Source organism: Salmo salar, chromosome ssa27 (genome assembly GCF_905237065.1).
Source record: "Salmo salar chromosome ssa27, Ssal_v3.1, whole genome shotgun sequence".
NCBI lineage: Eukaryota > Metazoa > Chordata > Actinopteri > Salmoniformes > Salmonidae > Salmo > Salmo salar.
The window spans coordinates 33,497,501-33,515,000 of NC_059468.1; the positions used below are offsets into that span (position 1 = coordinate 33,497,501).

Here is a 17,500-nt window from a genome sequence, read left to right on the forward strand (position 1 = left end):
GAGGGAGGGAGCAAGAGAGATATCTATATATAAAGAGAGAGGGAGGGAGAGAGAGATATCTATATATAAAGAGAGAGGGAGGGAGAGAGAGAGATATATCTATATATAAAGAGAGAGGGAGGGAGCGAGAGAGATATCTATATATAAAGAGAGAGGGAGGGAGAGAGAGATATCTATATATAAAGAGAGAGAGAGATCTATATATAAAGAGAGAGGGAGGGAGAGAGAGAGAGAGATATATCTATATATAAAGAGAGAGGGAGGGAGAGAGAGATATCTATATATAAAGTGAGGGAGGGAGAGAGAGAGATATATATATATAAAGAGAGAGGGAGGGAGAGAGAGAGAGAGTATCTATATATAAAGAGAGAGGGAGGGAGAGAGATATATCTATATATAAAGAGAGAGGGAGGGAGAGATATATCTATATATAAAGAGAGAGAGGGAGGGAGGGAGGGAGGGAGGGAGGGAGGGAGGGAGGGAGGGAGGGAGGGAGGGAGGGAGAGAGAGAGAGAGAGAGAGATATCTATATAGAGAGAGAGGGAGAGAGAGAGAGAGGGAGGGAGGGAGGGAGGGAGGGAGGGAGGGAGGGAGAGAGAGAGAGAGATATATATCTATATATAAAGAGAGGGAGGGAGGGAGGGAGAGAGAGAGAGAGAGAGAGAGAGAGAGAGATATCTATATATATAGAGAGAGAGAGGGAGGGAGAGAGAGGGAGGGATATATATATATATAGAGAGAGAGAGAGGGAGGGAGAGAGAGAGAGGGAGGGATATATATATATATATACACTTCTATTCAAAAGTTTGGGGTCACTTAGAAATGTCCTTGTTTTTTAAAGAAAATCACATTTTTTGTCCATTGAAATAACACAAAATTGATCAGAAATACAGTGTAGACATTGTTAGTGTTGTAAATGACTATCGTAGCTGGAAACGGCAGATTTTTAATGGAATATCTACATAGACGTACAGAGGCCCATTATCAGCAACCATCACTCCTTTGTTCCAATGGCACATTGTGTTAGCTAATCCAAGTTTATAATTTTAAAGGCTAATTGATCATTAGCACAGCACAGCTGAAAACTGTTGTCCTAATTAAAAAAGCAATAAAACTGGCCTTCTTTACGCTCGTTTAGTATCTGGAGCATCAGAATTTGTGGGTTCTATTACAGGCTGAAAATGGCCAGAAACAAAGGACTTTCTTCTGAAACTCGTCAGTCTATTCTTGTTCAGAGAAATGAAGGCTATTCCATGCGAGAAATTGCCAAGAAACTGAAAATCTCGTACAACGCTGTGTACTACTCCCTTCACTGAACAGCGCAAACCGGCTCTAACCAGAATAGAAAGAGAAGTGGGAGGCCCCGGTGCACAACTGAGCAAGAGAACAAGTACATTAGAGTGTCTAGTTTGAGAAACAGACGCCTCACAAGTCCTCAACTGGCAGCTTCATTAAATAGTACCCGCAAAACACCAGTCTCAACGTCAACAGTGAAGAGTCGACATTGGCCAGTCTGAGATAGGGCTTTTTCTTTGCCACTCTGCTTAGAAAGCCAGCATCCCGGAGTCGCCTCCTCACTGTTGTTGAGACTGTTGTTGAGACTGGTGTTTTGAAAGAACACAGCCTGTTTGATTCCCTAACAGAAGACCGTGAACTAAATAGCCAACCCCCAAATCAAAAGTAGCACATGTAGGGAACAGGGTGCCATTTGGGATGCGGTATCTGTCTGTATCCTAGCCACAGGAAAGCCACAGTGATTACTGGGGGAAAGAGTGAATACAGGAGGGGTCACAGTGATTACTGGGGGAAAGAGTGAATACAGGAGGGGTCACAGTGATTACAGGTGGGGGAGAGTGAATACAGGAGGGGTCACAGTGATTACTGGGGGAAAGAGTGAATACAGGAGGGGCCACAGTGATTACAGGTGGGGGAGAGTGAATACAGGAGGGGTCACAGTGATTACTGGGGGAAAGAGTGAATACAGGAGGGGACACAGTGATTACAGGTGGGGGAGAGTGAATACAGGAGGGGTCACAGTGATTACTGGGGGAAGAGTGAATACAGGAGGGGTCACAGTGATTACAGGTGGGGAGAGTGAATACAGGAGGGGACACAGTGATTACAGGTGGGGAGAGTGAATACAGGAGGGGTCACAGTGATTACTGGGGGAAAGAGTGAATACAGGAGGGGTCACAGTGATTACAGGTGGGGAGAGTGAATACAGGAGGGGCCACAGTGATTACAGGTGGGGGAGAGTGAATACAGGAGGGGTCACAGTGATTACAGGTGGGGGAGAGTGAATACAGGAGGGGCCACAGTGATTACTGGGGGAAGAGTGAATACAGGAGGGGTCACAGTGATTACTGGGGGTAAGAGTGAATACAGGAGGGGTCACAGTGATTACTGGGGGAGAGTGAATACAGGAGGGGCCACAGTGATTACATGGGGGAAGAGTGAATACAGGAGGGGCCACAGTGATTACTGGGGGAAGAGTGAATACAGGAGGGGTCACAGTGATTACTGGGGGAAAGAGTGAATACAGGAGGGGTCACAGTGATTACAGGTGGGGGAGAGTGAATACAGGAGGGGTCACAGTGATTACTGGGGGAAAGAGTGAATACAGGAGGGGTCACAGTGATTACAGGTGGGGAGAGTGAATACAGGAGGGGCCACAGTGATTACTGGGGAAAGAGTGAATACAGGAGGGGTCACAGTGATTACATGGGGAAGAGTGAATACAGGAGGGGCCACAGTGATTACAGGTGGGGGAAGAGTGAATACAGGAGGGGTCACAGTGATTACAGGTGGGGGAGAGTGAATACAGGAGGGGCCACAGTGATTACAGGTGGGGGAGAGTGAATACAGGAGGGGACACAGTGATTACTGGGGGAAAGAGTGAATACAGGAGGGGTCACAGTGATTACAGGTGGGGGAGAGTGAATACAGGAGGGGGCACAGTGATTACAGGGAAGGACACAGTGGTTACAGAGGGGCCATAGTGATTACAGGGGGGCCACAGTGAGACACCGCCACAGGCTGCAAACTGTTTAGGAGACAACAAGGGCCATGTCACCACCACAGACCACAGACTGTTTAGAGGACAATAAGGGCCGTTACACTGCCACAGACCACAGACTGTTTAGAGGACAATAAGGGCCGTTACACCACCACAGACCACAGACTGTTTAGAGGACAATAAGGGCCGTTACACTGCCACAGACCACAGACTGTTTAGAGGACAATAAGGGTCGTTCACCACCACAGACCACAGACTGTTTAGAGGACAACAAGGGCCGTTCACTGCCACAGACCACAGACTGTTTAGAGGACAATAAGGGCCGTCATTTAGAGGACAATAAGGGCCGTTCACACGCCCAGACTGTTTAGGAAGGCTTCACGCCACAGACAACTGTTTGAGACAATAAGCCACACTGCCACAGACCACAGACTGTTTAGAGGACAATAAGGGCCATGTCACCACCACAGACCACAGACTGTTTAGAGGACAATAAGGGCCGTTCACTGCCACAGACCGCAGACTGTTTAGAGGACAATAAGGGCCGTTACACTGCCACAGACCACAGACTGTTTAGAGGACAATAAGGGCCATGTCACCACCACAGACCACAGACTGTTTAGAGGACAATAAGGGCCGTTACACTGCCACAGACCACAGACTGTTTAGAGGACAATACGGGTCGTTACACTGCCACAGACCACAGACTCTTTAGAGGACAATAAGGGCCGTTACACTGCCACAGACCACAGACTGTTTAGGGTACAACAAGGGCACTTAGTGAATTAACCAATGAATGGATGGGGCCACAGTGTCTCCTGACCCCTCCTGTCTCAGCCTCCAGTATTTATGCTGCAGTAGTTTATGTGTCGGGGGGCTAGTGTCAGTCTGTCACATCTGGAGTATTTCTCTTGTCTTTTCCGGTGTCCTGTGTGAATTTAAATATGCTCTCTCTAATTCTCTCTTTCTCTATTTATTTCTTTCTCTCTCTCGGAGGACCTGAGCCCTAGGGCAATGCCTCAGGATGACCTGGCTTGATGACTCCTTGCTGTCCCCAGTTCACCTGGCCGTGCTGCCGCTCCAGTTCCAACTGTTCTGTCTGCGGCTATGGAACCCTGACCTGTTTACCGGACGTGCTACCTGTCCCAGACCTGCTGTCCCAGACCTGCTGGAACCCTGACCTGTTCACCGGACGTGCAACCTGTCCCAGACCTGCTGTTTTCAACTCTCTAGAGACAGCAGGAGCGGTAGAGATACTCTCAAAGATCGGCTATGAAAAAGCCAACTGACACTTACTCCTGTGTTACTGACTTGTTGCACCCTCGACAACTACTATGATTATTATTATTTGACCATGCTGGTCATTTATGAACATTTGAACATCTTGGCCATGTGCTGTTATAATCTCCACCCGGCACAGCCAGAAGAGGACTGGCCTCCCCTCATAGCCTGGTTCCTCTCTAGGTTTCTTCCTGGGTTTTGGCCTTTCTTGGGAGTTTTTCCTAGCCACCGTGCTTCTACACCTGCATTGCTTGCTGTTTGGGGTTTTAGACTGGGTTTCTGTACAGCACTTTGAGATATCAGCTGATGTAATAAATAAATTTGATTTGATTTGGATTAGAAACTAGCTGCACACAAGGAACAACATGACAAAGTAAAGAAATGGACACCTTCATTAGTTCCTTCCAGTATTAATGATTCGCTGTCATTAAAAACACTGTAAATAAAATGTCTTAAAGCTTCACACGACAGTGTTCTGTGTACTACTACTTCACGTTTCCCTATTGGTTATAAGATATTAGACCTATACATTACCTGACAGATGACGAGCAGTAATAGTAGCCCTGTGTCGGTCCCAATGTCTCATAATATGGTCTCACGTTAGCCCTAATGCACTCCCAAGTCCTAATACGCCTAACACAGAGTGAACAGGGCTGCTGATAAGGCATCAGGCCCTCACCCTGTCTTGTAGAGAGAGAGAGAGGGAGAGAGAGGGAGAGAGAGAGAGAGGTAGCTAGAGAAGTGAGAGAGAGAGAGAGAGGTTATCAGTGCGAGGGGCCACCTACGCCCCCATTCCTACGTATCTGATGACTGCCACTTGACACTGACAGACTCTGTGTCCCCCATTTAGAGGATAATGAGATTGTCTCTCGCTGCACAAAACACCACTGACCACAGAGCAGCTGAGAGATAAAAGAGAGAGAGAGAGAAAGGAAGGAAGGAGGGAGGGAGGGAGGGAGGGAGGGAGGGAGGGAGGGAGGGAGGGAGGGAGGGAGGGAGGGAGGGAGGAAGGGAAGAAGGGAGGGAGGGAAGGGAGGGAAAGGGAGGATAGAGAGAGAGAGACAGAGAGCCTCCCTAATTGAAGACCGTGAGGCTCATAGCTGCTGAACTAAATATCCAAACCCCCACCTCACCTCCCGTCCCATCCCCAAACCCATTTCACTGACAAGGAACCTGAGAGCAACAATAATAAAGAATTGTTGGTGAAAAAGATGGAAGTGGGCGAACGGACGTGTCTTATTGGTGGAAAATGAGCATAGCTCCTAATAGAATTCCACATGCTGTCTTCCTCAGGTAGAGGAGGAGGAGAGAGAGCAGGCAATAAAGGGCTGGAAGGGAAGAAGCTGACTAATTGAAAAGAGCCAAGCAGAGCGGAATCTGATACCGCCGCCGGATCGTTTGCTCCTCTCTCCCTCCTTTCTCCCTCCTCTCTCCCTCCTCTCTCTCTCCTTTCTCCCTCCTCTCTCCCTCCTCTCTCCCTCCTTTCTCCCTCCTCTCTCCCTCCTTTCTCCCTCCTCTCTCCCTCCTCTCTCTCTCCTTTCTCCCTCCTCTCTCCCTCCTCTCTCCCTCCTTTCTCCCTCCTCTCTCCCTCCTTTCTCCCCCACTGAAGCCCATCGGCAGCCTCGTGTGATTCCAAAAGGCATGGAGGAGCGAAAAGCGGAACGAACAGAGCCAGGCAGCCTGGAAAAACTGTTGCTCACACGCTGATGTGTACTCTTCCCTGTGTGGACAACACGCTGTGACGGAGTGCCTTTGTGCTCTCATTTGAAGGGTTGATGCTGCCTTGGGCTCAGACTCAGATCCTTCTATTCTCCCCCATTGGTTTTGGCTTGACTGATGCAGTGCTGCACGGCCTCCATGCCAAACCCCTGTAGGTCACACACACACACACATATTCATTCCATTCACACATTATATACAAGAGGAATTTTTATTTTATTTTTCAGAAAACCGTGAAGGATATGTATTATTTTGGCATGCACTCAGCCAGGCAGACACGCATGCACACACACACACACACACACACAAACATACACCAGCCAAAAACATAAACACTTTCGCTCCCATAAAACATGAACACATAAAATCATACCTATCCATACACTGAGCAGTGGTGACTTTTGACTTTGAGCCAGGCGCTGCTCTCATCTCCATGTTTATGTATGTCTCCACTAGCTGGGCAGTCAGAGAACAAGTGACACAGTGAGGTAGAGTCAGGACTCAGCTTACAGGTTCCCGGGTCCAGGTTCTATGTTCCAGGTTCTATGTTCCAGGTTCCAGGTTCCATGCCCAGGGCCCTGGGTGACACTGCAGTGAGGCTGCATCACAAGGTTCCAGGTTCTAGGTTCCAGGTTCTAGATTCCAGGTTCCATTCTGGAGCCCTGGCTCAGCCTGGCTGAACAACAGCCTGCCTGGGACAGGTGGGGAAGGGAGGGGTGGGGACTGTTGGCTGACTACACAGGGTTTTCTGCTCCAGCAATAAAAATGCTAATCAGGTCCGATTCCCCTGGTGACATGCTCTATGTAAAACAGGTTATAGTTCCCAGCTCCACATGTGTACTCTCAATTTACCAGTTGTCCTTCCTTTATTCTCATCTCTTGATGTGGTCTTCATTAAGATGCAATCGACTGGATGTTTGTACACCCCCCCCCTCTCTCTCTCTGTCTCTGTCTATCTCAGGCTAATGACAGCGGATGGGCTGGGCTGTGTGTGTGTGTGTGTGTGTGTGTGTGTGTGTGTGTGTGTGTGTGTGTGTGTGTGTGTGTGTGTGTGTGTGTGTGTCATCCTACACTCTAGCTTTCACACTGATATAATGGGGAGCCTTTTCTGTCTGATAAGAGGAGTTGTGTGGTTGGTAATTAAAGGTCAGAGGAGCCAGGAGATTAAAGAATCGTCCCGTAGAAGTGGGAGATAGCCAACAGCATCTCTCAACAACCTTTTTGTGCCTTGTTCGTTATCTTAATATCTCAGTATTAACAGCAATCATTTAAACATTAAACACCAAGGTTTTTGTTTAATGTTAGACTCAACCTTTCTTCCACAACCCCCTTTTATTTTTCCAGGACAAAACAGAACTGAATGGGGAAAATGGAAAACAAACATTAATCTGCATAATGTAGCCTTTGTCCCCATTTCAGCCTCTTTAACTTTCACATGTAATTAGTTTCAGACCCTGGTGGGGTGAGATACAGGGGGTTTGGGAGAAACCTCCCCAAACATTGGGGGGTAGGGGGCTGGTGGGAGTCCCATCCCCAGAGACCTGTTATGACAAATCAGATGAATGTCGCCCCAGTCTCCAGACTGGCCCAGATTAGACTGATAGGTGATATCCTCAAGAGAAGGCCCATATATGAAACGCTACGCATATCTCTGTGGTGGGCGTTTGGGATGGGGCGGACAAAGAGTCATATGGATATGGGGGTAATAGGAGACACACACACACACATACCCCCCCCACGTGGTCCTAATGACCACTCATGCATGGGGGGCAGGGGTGAGAGGTCAGAGAGGGCCCCAAGCAGGGGGTACCCCCATCTTCAGGGGCGCTGAAGCGATGGATGAGATGGGGAACCTGGCAGTCAGATACTCCTGGCAGACAGGACACATGTGTTGTGTGGGATGAAACCCATATGATCAGCCTAGATAGACAGAGTCTAGACTGCTTGATATGCAATACATGTTACCCTTAGGTTAATAAGCCTGCACCCCATTATCATAAAGAGATAGCATTTTAAATAGTTTGTTTACTTAACACATATAGGACTCTAAATTCAATGCCACCCAGAGTCACTAGATACCTGTCTGGAAATGCCAGAAAAGTCAAGCGTATGAACGTTTGTCAGCACCGGTAAAGCAGAGTGTGTATTTTCTGTCGGTGAAATTTTCAGATGCCACTCTGAGGTAAATGAATGTCTCCTCTATTCTGCTGCCTGCTCACTGCAGCAGCTCTCTGGCACACTTAGACATCCAATAGTCTGAAAGCAATTTACTTCAACACTTCAGTGAACCCCCAGACAGGCTGATGCATGGCCACTATATCCCTAAAGTCTTATAGAATCACAAATCAAGGCAACAGGGACAGAGCAGCAACAGTGTAAAACAGAAAGAACTAAAATAATAACAGAAAATATCTCTTGGAAGATAGCAGTTTTGTCCCACAAAAATAATTGCCCAAAACTTTTACAAAAGATACAGTGTGGACTCAACAAACGCTCATTATAATTGAGTTTGTGTATATTCGGACGCAATGTAATATTTTTTGCCCTTGCGTCATCATCCAATTTCTTACAGCTATTAAATGAGGGATTCTAATGAGGATTCTCATTCATTTGAAATAGTTCTGCTAACTTGTTAGTTATGCCTGTTAATCTGAGGTCACTGATGACACTGCTCTATCCATTTTACAGAAGGCATGTAACGCATGATGGCAGATCTTTACATCCAACATTACATCACAAACCATAAACCATTCCCAGCTCCAATCCAAAAGTCATTTGGAATTTTTGGATGTCTGGCACAAACTTTTTCTCAGTTACATATTTATGAAATATATATGTTTTAGGGGGCATCAGAGGACCAATTCCACCTCTCTAGATATACAGTATAATATCTGCATGGGTGTGAGAGAAGGTAAGTCACTTTACCCAAAGAAAAGGATTCAGCAAAATTTCAATACAGCTCTACTTCAAGGTGGGAGACAATAGGGCGGCCTGTAATATTTCATGATCCCCCCGATCCCTTTACTGGCTTAAAGCGCTGACAAAGCCTCTAAGTCTGCATTACTGGCCCATACAATACTATAGTCTGACCATGGAAGGGACATTTTCTGATGAGATTTTAAGGCTAGAATGTCTGTTTTAAATCTTCTTGAGGTGACAGTGGCATCTATAGGCATTAATAATATAGTGGGAGGCTGTAGTGATGACTCAATGCTTTGGTAGGGGAGGTAGCTGTCCTTATCTTATAGATAAATATATACCAAATGGCACCCAATTCCCTATATATAGTGCACTACTTTTGACCAGGGCTCTGGTTACAGTAGTCCACCGTAGAGAGAATAGGGTGCCATTTGGGATGAATCCATAGATGACGTTTTAGTTCCAAAGTGTGGTTATTAGTCTATAGTACAGTTATCATGTCCTCCATACTAAAGCTAGTTGAATTTCACTAGAACCTTAAATGGACCGTGTCTTTTATACCCAGTACTCTACCCCAAAACAATGTTTTGTTTGCTTAGTGAAGCCGCATTTATGCATTTTATGCATTTCATAAATAATTAGGGTATCACCATACATCATGAACCGACGGTATCAATATACATATGTTAATTAACCCATGGTCCCGTCAGCTGAGCCCATCGTTAATGTGTCTCACACACACACACACGCACGCACGCACGCACGCACGCACGCACGCACACACACACACACACACACACACACACACACACACACACACACACACACACACACACACACACACACATCTCTCATTAAACAGCCGTGGGCCTCGCCCACCGGACATCAACCCCTCCATCAAGGTTCTCCCTCTGGCCTGGACCTTGCCTGCATCCAGCTGCCATGTCTGGGTAGTGGCAGGCAGACGGGTAGGCAGACGGGCAGGCCAGACAGGCTCTGCAGCTGCCTTTTCTCCCAGGATCAGGACCACACCAACCATGTCCAGGTGGAGACCAAGCCAAGGGAGGGGAGGTGGAGCTGGGGTGGAGAGGGGGTCGGTGGAGGGAGGTGGTGGTGCTGGTGGGTAGACCAGATGATGATACGTACAGGAGGGAGTCCAAGGGTCAAGCTTGGTGTAGACAGGTAATGGATGACATGGACTTGGGGTGAATTACATCATGTTATTGTAATGTTGTTGTAATGTTATTGTAATGTTGTTGTAATGTTATTGCAATGTTATTGTAATGTTATTGTAATGTTGTTGTAATGTTGTTGTAATGTTATTACAATGTTGTTGTAATGTTGTTGTAATGTTGTTGTAATGTTGTTGTAATGTTATTGTGATGATATTGCAATGTTGTTGTAATGTTGTTGTAATGTTATTGTGATTTTGTTGTAATGCTATTATGATGTTGTTGTAATTGTATTGTAGTGTTGTTGTAATGTTATTGCAATGTTGTTTTAATGTTATTGTAAGGTTGTTGTAATGCTTTTGTAATGTTGTTGCAATGTTATTGTAATGTTGTTATAATGTTATTGTCGTAGAAGATGTGTTCAATTAACACCAATGCGCTGTGTGTTTTCTCTCTCGTTAGGCTGGACAATTAAGGGTTAGCTATTCGGAGAGGAAGTTGTGAGAAATCCGAAGGACTGGATTTATAGCAGATAATTGGGCTTAGAGAGCTCCTCTTACCCACTTATAAAAAAGGGAAAACAAATCCTCTTATCTTTGTAATGAAGAACTGACGTGAAAGATGAAGCATTTTCAGAGCTGTGTTGTTTACACAGTATAAACATGATGGAAATGACCACAGTAAGACTAAAGGAAATAAACAGGATATGGGTGGTTGGGTGTACATAGTGAGGTTGTTTTGTTAATCAGTCCCAGCCATGGTCATCTCTTCCCAAAGTCTATTGTTTTCAGCTGGATCCAGTAACATTGTCTGGTTCACAAATGGCACCTTGTGCCCTTTATAGTGCACTACATTTAACCAAGGCCCATAGGTATCTGGTCAAAAATAGTGCACTATTTAGGGAGTAGGGTGACATTTGGTACTTACATATTGTCAATTTGTTAACACTGGCCTAACATTTTACATTGAATTTCTAATAATTATAGAAACAAAATGATTGACAAACCCATTGCTGTGGAGTAATCTCCTTTCTCCGCCAAGTTTATTGGTGTACTGACTAACACTAACTAGTGTTCTGCTTTGCACTGTGCACATAGACATGACTGCCTGCAGATACTCTGAACATCTGCTGCTGATCAAGTTCTGGAGTTTTAATTAGGTTTATTTTGGCATCTACTACAGGGATCTACCATATCGCTGGAGAGAATGCAGGTGCCTTGCCTATCTATCTAATGTATCTATATTTTCACTAACACATCATGCCACAAACCACTTGACCTTCTCTTTGTCCTCTGTAAAATGGTCCAGGAGACGTTCTGTTTACATTGCGAATGACAAAACGAGTTAATTTGAATATCTATTGTTTAAAACTCACACGAGAGAATTAAATGTCAATGAGTTCTTTTGATTTGGGGTTTGGGTGTTGCGGAACCATCCCCAGACTATTATTATGCAAATTAGAGGCGCGCGAGCTTCTATATTTGTCATGCCTTTTTTAAGCTGAACTCAGCAGTTCCCGGGAATTTTCTGTGCGCTAGGTGAGGCGCAAGCAGAATGGACTGTTTTCGCTTGTCTTTTTTTCTTCTCTTCCATAAACAAGTCAGGTCACCCCTTCCCGGCTATCCTCAGGCATGGTATTGTGGAGTTTGTTAACTGCAAAGATGCAAGGTGATTTTATGCCCTGTTTCCGCAGTGTTGTGGATAGAGCTTGGTTGTTTAAGTCCCCTATATTTGGTGTGTTAGACAGGGCTCAGGTGTGAGTCTACAGAGGTTACGAACTGCTACATCAGCATGGAAAGCATAGGCTATATCCCTGATGCAAAATATTTAATACAAACAATAACCTTCACACATAGGCTAAAATAGACAGATTATGGTTATGTAATTCTGATGAAGGTTAACATATATTTACAGTAAGCCTATTCATATTTCTGTCCAACGTAAGCATAACCTACAGTGGGCCTACACAGGCAATAATAGTAGCCTAATAGGTGGGTAGCCTATGTGTATTAAAGTCGTATCAAAACTTGTAGGTTATAGCATATCCGGACTGCAGTGCACATGTGACCCATACAATGGCACGGGGCACGCCGGGGACTAGCCGGGCTCTGACACAAACACAAAGGCGTCCTGCTGCAGGAAAGAACAAAAAGAACACGATGTCAAACAGCCAAGGATACTACTGCTCCTGGATCTCCGTTAATTGCGCACATATGGCTCCTGCAGGAATCATTGAGGAAAAATACCTTCTGGTACCCAGCTCCTGTGATTTGCATAAAGAGAACACCATTGGTTTATAGTGTGTGATGTAAAAAAGTGACCTGCAAGCCTCCGGCAACAGCCAGCCTTTGATTTTGTGGTTAGCGTCAGCGTTGGTTTGAAAACGTTGAGTGAGCGGGGGTTTGTAAAAGTTATTACTGTGATGGAAGATGCAGTCTTTTATTTTCAAAACATGAAGCTCCTAAGCTCATCCTTACTAGCCAAATAAAAATGAATTTACGTCAACTTATTGTCCCCTAAAAAAGTATCCTAAACATGCTCATAATACTATATAGCTAAATCAATGTGTCGGTGTAGTAAGAACATAGAACACAAATTAAATGATACAGGACTAATAAAATAATATTATATAGCCTACTATTATTATCTGTCAGTGTTGCATTTATTGTGATGATTTACTGAAAATAAATAATGGTCAACACCATAATAAAACATGATCGTTATAAACGGAAGAAAAAAAAAGAAATCGTGGACGACTCACCAAGTCCAGAAATCATCCTAGTTCAACGTTGGTCCCGGGAGATATCTTTTGATGGATTAAATGAACCACTTCCATCTCCATCTCGCACATGATCGCAGCCATATAAATCCCAACAGCTGATCAACAGACTTCAGAAAGCCCAAGACCTTCACAGAGTTCAGCACGGAGAGAGAGCGAAAGAGGGAAAAGCCAGAGCAAGCTGAGAGGCAGCGTTTTCATCTGAGTGACTTTTCCGCCATCCTTTATACAATGAGTGGTACATATTTACGTGGGAACTGTCAAATACTCCATTAATAAAGGGACGCTCTGTGAAGTTTAAAACGAGCCAAATCCTGGGAGCAATTACCAGCCTCTTTTCGAGGGTCGATCTGTGAGGAGACTGAGTACAGCTGCACGAGGAAGAGAGAGCGAGGAGAAGAGCGAAGGAACGGATCTCTCACTGTCTCGCAGCGGGGGTGCTGTCCAGTGCTGAAGCCTGCCTGCCTGCCTATACATGCACGCAGCACTGAAAGGGAGCTATCCAGTGCTGAAGTTACATTTCTTACCAGCGGAACACGGCGCTGTCGCACGTAAACCAGCAGCTCAACAAGGACTAGCAGCGTGAGAATTCGGAAGGGGTCCCAGGCTTTTCGCCCTGTGCTGGCATCTGATCACACACAAATCAGCGTGCTGAAGAGCGATTCCGCCCGTCTATACAGCTAGCCCCTTTTCAGCCCGCCTTGCATGAGTAGTGACCCATTGAACCACCGGACGAGTGTTGTTTTGTGCAGAGTAGAACCATGCCAAGATCTTTTCTGGTCAAAAAGGTTAAGCTCGATGATTTCTCATCTGCTGATCTGGAGAGACATTATGGCAGGTCGAGGACCGACCTCAGCCTCCGCTTTCATGAAAAAGGTAAAGCTGTTAGAATCTCTGACTTTAACGTTAATATGCCCACACCATCTTTTATCGGCATCCACAATGTTTATCTTATATTGCTTGGTCTTCTATGTGTAGGCTATACTAAGTGCTTATTTGTAGTCTATTTGCGTGGGGATACGCTTGTTGCACATCGAGCTTTGCTGACCCGCGGTCACATTCTATTCAATACAGTCACATTTTGCATTTTTGTCGACTCCGCACATTTTCCGAGGCAGGGATATTTCAAGTGCTCTACAGCGGAGCACACAAGGTTAAAACCCTGTTGAGCTACATCTACCCACAAGTGTGCAACAGACGAGTGTGCAAGATACTGTAGATTAGAATACGGCGTTATACTGTATCCCTTTGGATCATTAGTCCAAGCCCACTGCCATAGCCACACACAGAGACAGAAAGGATAGATAGAGAGAGAGAGTATGTTTGTCTCTAAAACGAAGGCTTGATCATGTTTCAAGACATTATTTACGCTCTATTAAATACAGTGCGTGCACTTGCATTTGCTTAACCAGACTGAATTTTTTCCGGAAGTACATTTATAGAATATTCATCCACATTCCTATCTCTTGGTCATGGAGTACCCTGGATGGACCGGGATGTAAGTGAGACTATGTGTACGTTCAGTGGTGAACATCGACCTATATTCTGAGAAAGGCAAATGCAATTATAACTGAAGTGATATTATTCCCCTTGCGCCTTTGTCCTTAAATGGGATAGCTCACTAATTGAAACTGAGAGATATTGATTTTTTTTGGGTGAAGTGATGTAGAAAAAAAATACCTTCACAAGAAGTCAATGTCTTTCAACCCACCTCTGCTGGAACTGTGAATGACTGAAGTAATAGGCTGCAGAGCTCTCGCGCTGTGAGTCACAAATGAAGCCTTGCAACTAGGGAGAATTCCACTGTTGCATCAGTTAACATCAGTAGGCCAAATCACATAAATCATTTAATCCGTCTGTTGTTCTTTTCAACGCTACAGGGTACATCAGTGACTACATGACCCCGTCTGTCTATGACGGTGAAAGTGACAATGGCATCCACAGCGAAAAAGGCCCCTCTCCCAGCCCCATCTACGATGGCATCCACAGCGACTACGGAGCACCGGACTCGGACCAGCCCGACAGCCCCCATTCCGAGATCTCCTCCGGCTACATCAATGGAGACACCGCCGTGAGCGAGGGCTACACGGTAGACGCCTTCTTCATCACGGATGGAAGGTCGAGGAGAAAAGTCATCAGCAGCCCCAGGACCATACAGCGTCACACGTGCAACGAGTGTGGAAAGACGTACGCCACGTCCTCCAACCTGAGCCGGCACAAGCAGACCCACCGGAGTCTGGAGAGCAAGATGGCCAAGAAGTGCCCCACCTGTGGGAAGGTGTACGTGTCCATGCCCGCCATGGCCATGCATCTGCTCACCCACGACCTCAAACACAAGTGTGACATATGTAGCAAGGCCTTCAGTAGACCTTGGCTGCTGCAGGGACACATGCGGTCACACACCGGCGAGAAGCCATTTGGATGCGCACACTGCGGAAAGGCGTTCGCCGACCGCTCCAACCTCCGCGCTCACATGCAGACGCACTCCGCCTTCAAGCACTACAAGTGTAAGAGATGCAACAAGACCTTTGCTCTAAAGTCCTACCTTAACAAGCACTATGAGTCCGCCTGCTTTAAGGGAGAGTTCTCACCTATGAGCTCCATTGACGATTGACTTCTATAGTACCCATGAACACGTAATGAAACTTCTTCCAATGGTATCCCTATATTATTCCCTAGACAACCTGTTCCATGGTGACAGCACAGGTCTTATACCCTCCTGCAGAAAACAGCACCACTAAGGACATGTTGGATTACTCATGTAGCCTATACCCAAACGTTTGTTTCCATTGGCTATCCTCCCTTGATTGTTATAACAACAACAATTTGTTCAAGTATTATGAGCTGAAATATCATATGTTTGCCAAACTCACAGGACATTGAAAATGTCTTAATTTCTCTCAAAGGTCAAACCTTTTAAAGTATTGGACAATATTGTACTGGTGTTAATGGACACAAAAGTGTTCAATGTTGAGGTAAACCTATTTATTTATTCACTTATTTATGTAGGCCTATCTATTTATTAATTGATTTATTTATTTTTACTTCAAGTTTGTTTAGAATCTTCATTTGCACTTGAATTGACTTTTTGTTTTGCAAGCCTTCGTCGTGAATATGCCAAAGCATTTGACACTTTCTAAATATCCTCTTCTTTTGTTTGCCACTTTATAAACCTATTGCATGCAAAAAAAACCTAAAAACGATAATAATGAAATCTATGCCAATTTAATGAAGCTTTGGATTTTTGCCAAAATCTAGATAGCATCCGGCGGCAATATTTCTTGGGAGTCTTATCATAAAAAACTATAGAGCAATAATGCATGGTATTAGTAACGCGTAATAATAATGACATCATCTTTCTATCCAGTACTCTTAGTAGTCATACACATTGAATATCAGGGAAAAGCCAGTGAGTGTGGTATTTAATGGATAAACCCATGGGGTGGGATAGGGAGCGGGTCCTTTTGTAAATGGTAACGCAACTGCCTGCCACGTATTTGTCGTAGTCTTAGAACGTAGGCTTCTGGTGCTAATGGAATAGTTCCAGAACAATCCAGAACATCTCACCACCAAATCCGTGGAATGAACGCCGAGGCCCAAACGTTGGTGGAGCTACCCCGTATCACATCTCTCACAGGTGGGCAAGTCTAGGGGTCCCTTCTGAGATCCCTTGCACTGCACCAGGGCTCAATATGATCAACACAATAAGATGACCTTACTCTAGCCATGATAAAGTCCATTCATCGTATTAAAGCACTTCCTTATACTACGAACGTTTCAACTTTTTAAAGATAGTAGCACAAGTATAGATTCAGGTAGAAAGGCCTTGTATTAGCTATAGGCTAACCGCTGTTTTTGTACTATGCTGATCAAAGGAAAATAACTGTTTATTACAAGATGCCTTGTACATAACCCTTTGATGAATCTAATATTTCTACAAACTGTAAAGAATCAAATTAATCTTATTTCTGGAGTTATTTTCCCTGGGATTTTTATGCCTAGTATTTGAACTATTTAAAAGCACAATGGCAGCGGACATTTTGTCTCACTTCATAATAAAGAATGAATAAAGACCTAACACAATACGGTCCATGTTTGTCTAAACATTTTAGAGAAATCAGATAAGTAGACTTATATATGATGTTTACATGATGAATTCCTGCAGTGTTTGTCTGTGATGATGTATTGTGGTCTAATTTGGCGTTGGACTGGGTGTAAGGTTTCAGACAGTGGGTCACGTCAGGAGCACGCGCCGTAATGCAACAGCGTGTTTCTGCAATAACAAGCACTGTTGAATGCTCTTGTTGACACTGCGAGGCTGACTTCAGTGACGCGAAACGATCATCTGTGGATCAAAAAGGCTGCATTTTATACTGCATTGCACACCATGTGCTTTAGGAGGAATAGTTTGAGGTCATCACATATTCTGTTTTTTAATCCAAAACATATATTTATTGAATTATTATTTATCTGATTTCTCTTTTCATAAATGTTGGGTTTTGCAAAGGGGGCCACGGTGACTTGAAAAGAAATATCTGCATGGATGAAAGCTCTGGACAAATCTAGATGGTTATCTCTTTCAAAAAATATATAAAGTAACTGAAACTGAAAATA

The 17,500-nt window shown here is 44.8% G+C and overlaps 1 protein-coding gene across 1 annotated transcript; it reads left to right on the plus strand.

Annotated features, from left to right (window-relative positions):
• Nucleotides 1-12,904: 12,904 nt before the first annotated feature.
• Nucleotides 12,905-16,969, plus strand: LOC106588981 (transcriptional repressor scratch 1). Its single transcript, XM_014178576.2, has 2 exons — nucleotides 12,905-13,762; nucleotides 14,767-16,969. The coding sequence occupies exons 1-2, from the start codon at nucleotides 13,648-13,650 to the stop codon at nucleotides 15,498-15,500; spliced, it is 849 nt and encodes a 282-aa protein (XP_014034051.1). The 5' UTR covers nucleotides 12,905-13,647; the 3' UTR covers nucleotides 15,501-16,969.
• The last annotated feature ends 531 nt before the right edge of the window (nucleotides 16,970-17,500 follow it).

Coding starts and splice junctions, on each gene's coding strand:
- LOC106588981 (XM_014178576.2), top strand. CDS start 13,648: ATGCCAAGATCTTTTCTGGTCAAAAAGGTTAAGCTCGATGATTTCTCA. Junction 13,763..14,766: donor CCTCCGCTTTCATGAAAAAG/GTAAAGCTGTTA, acceptor TCAACGCTACAG/GGTACATCAGTGACTACATG.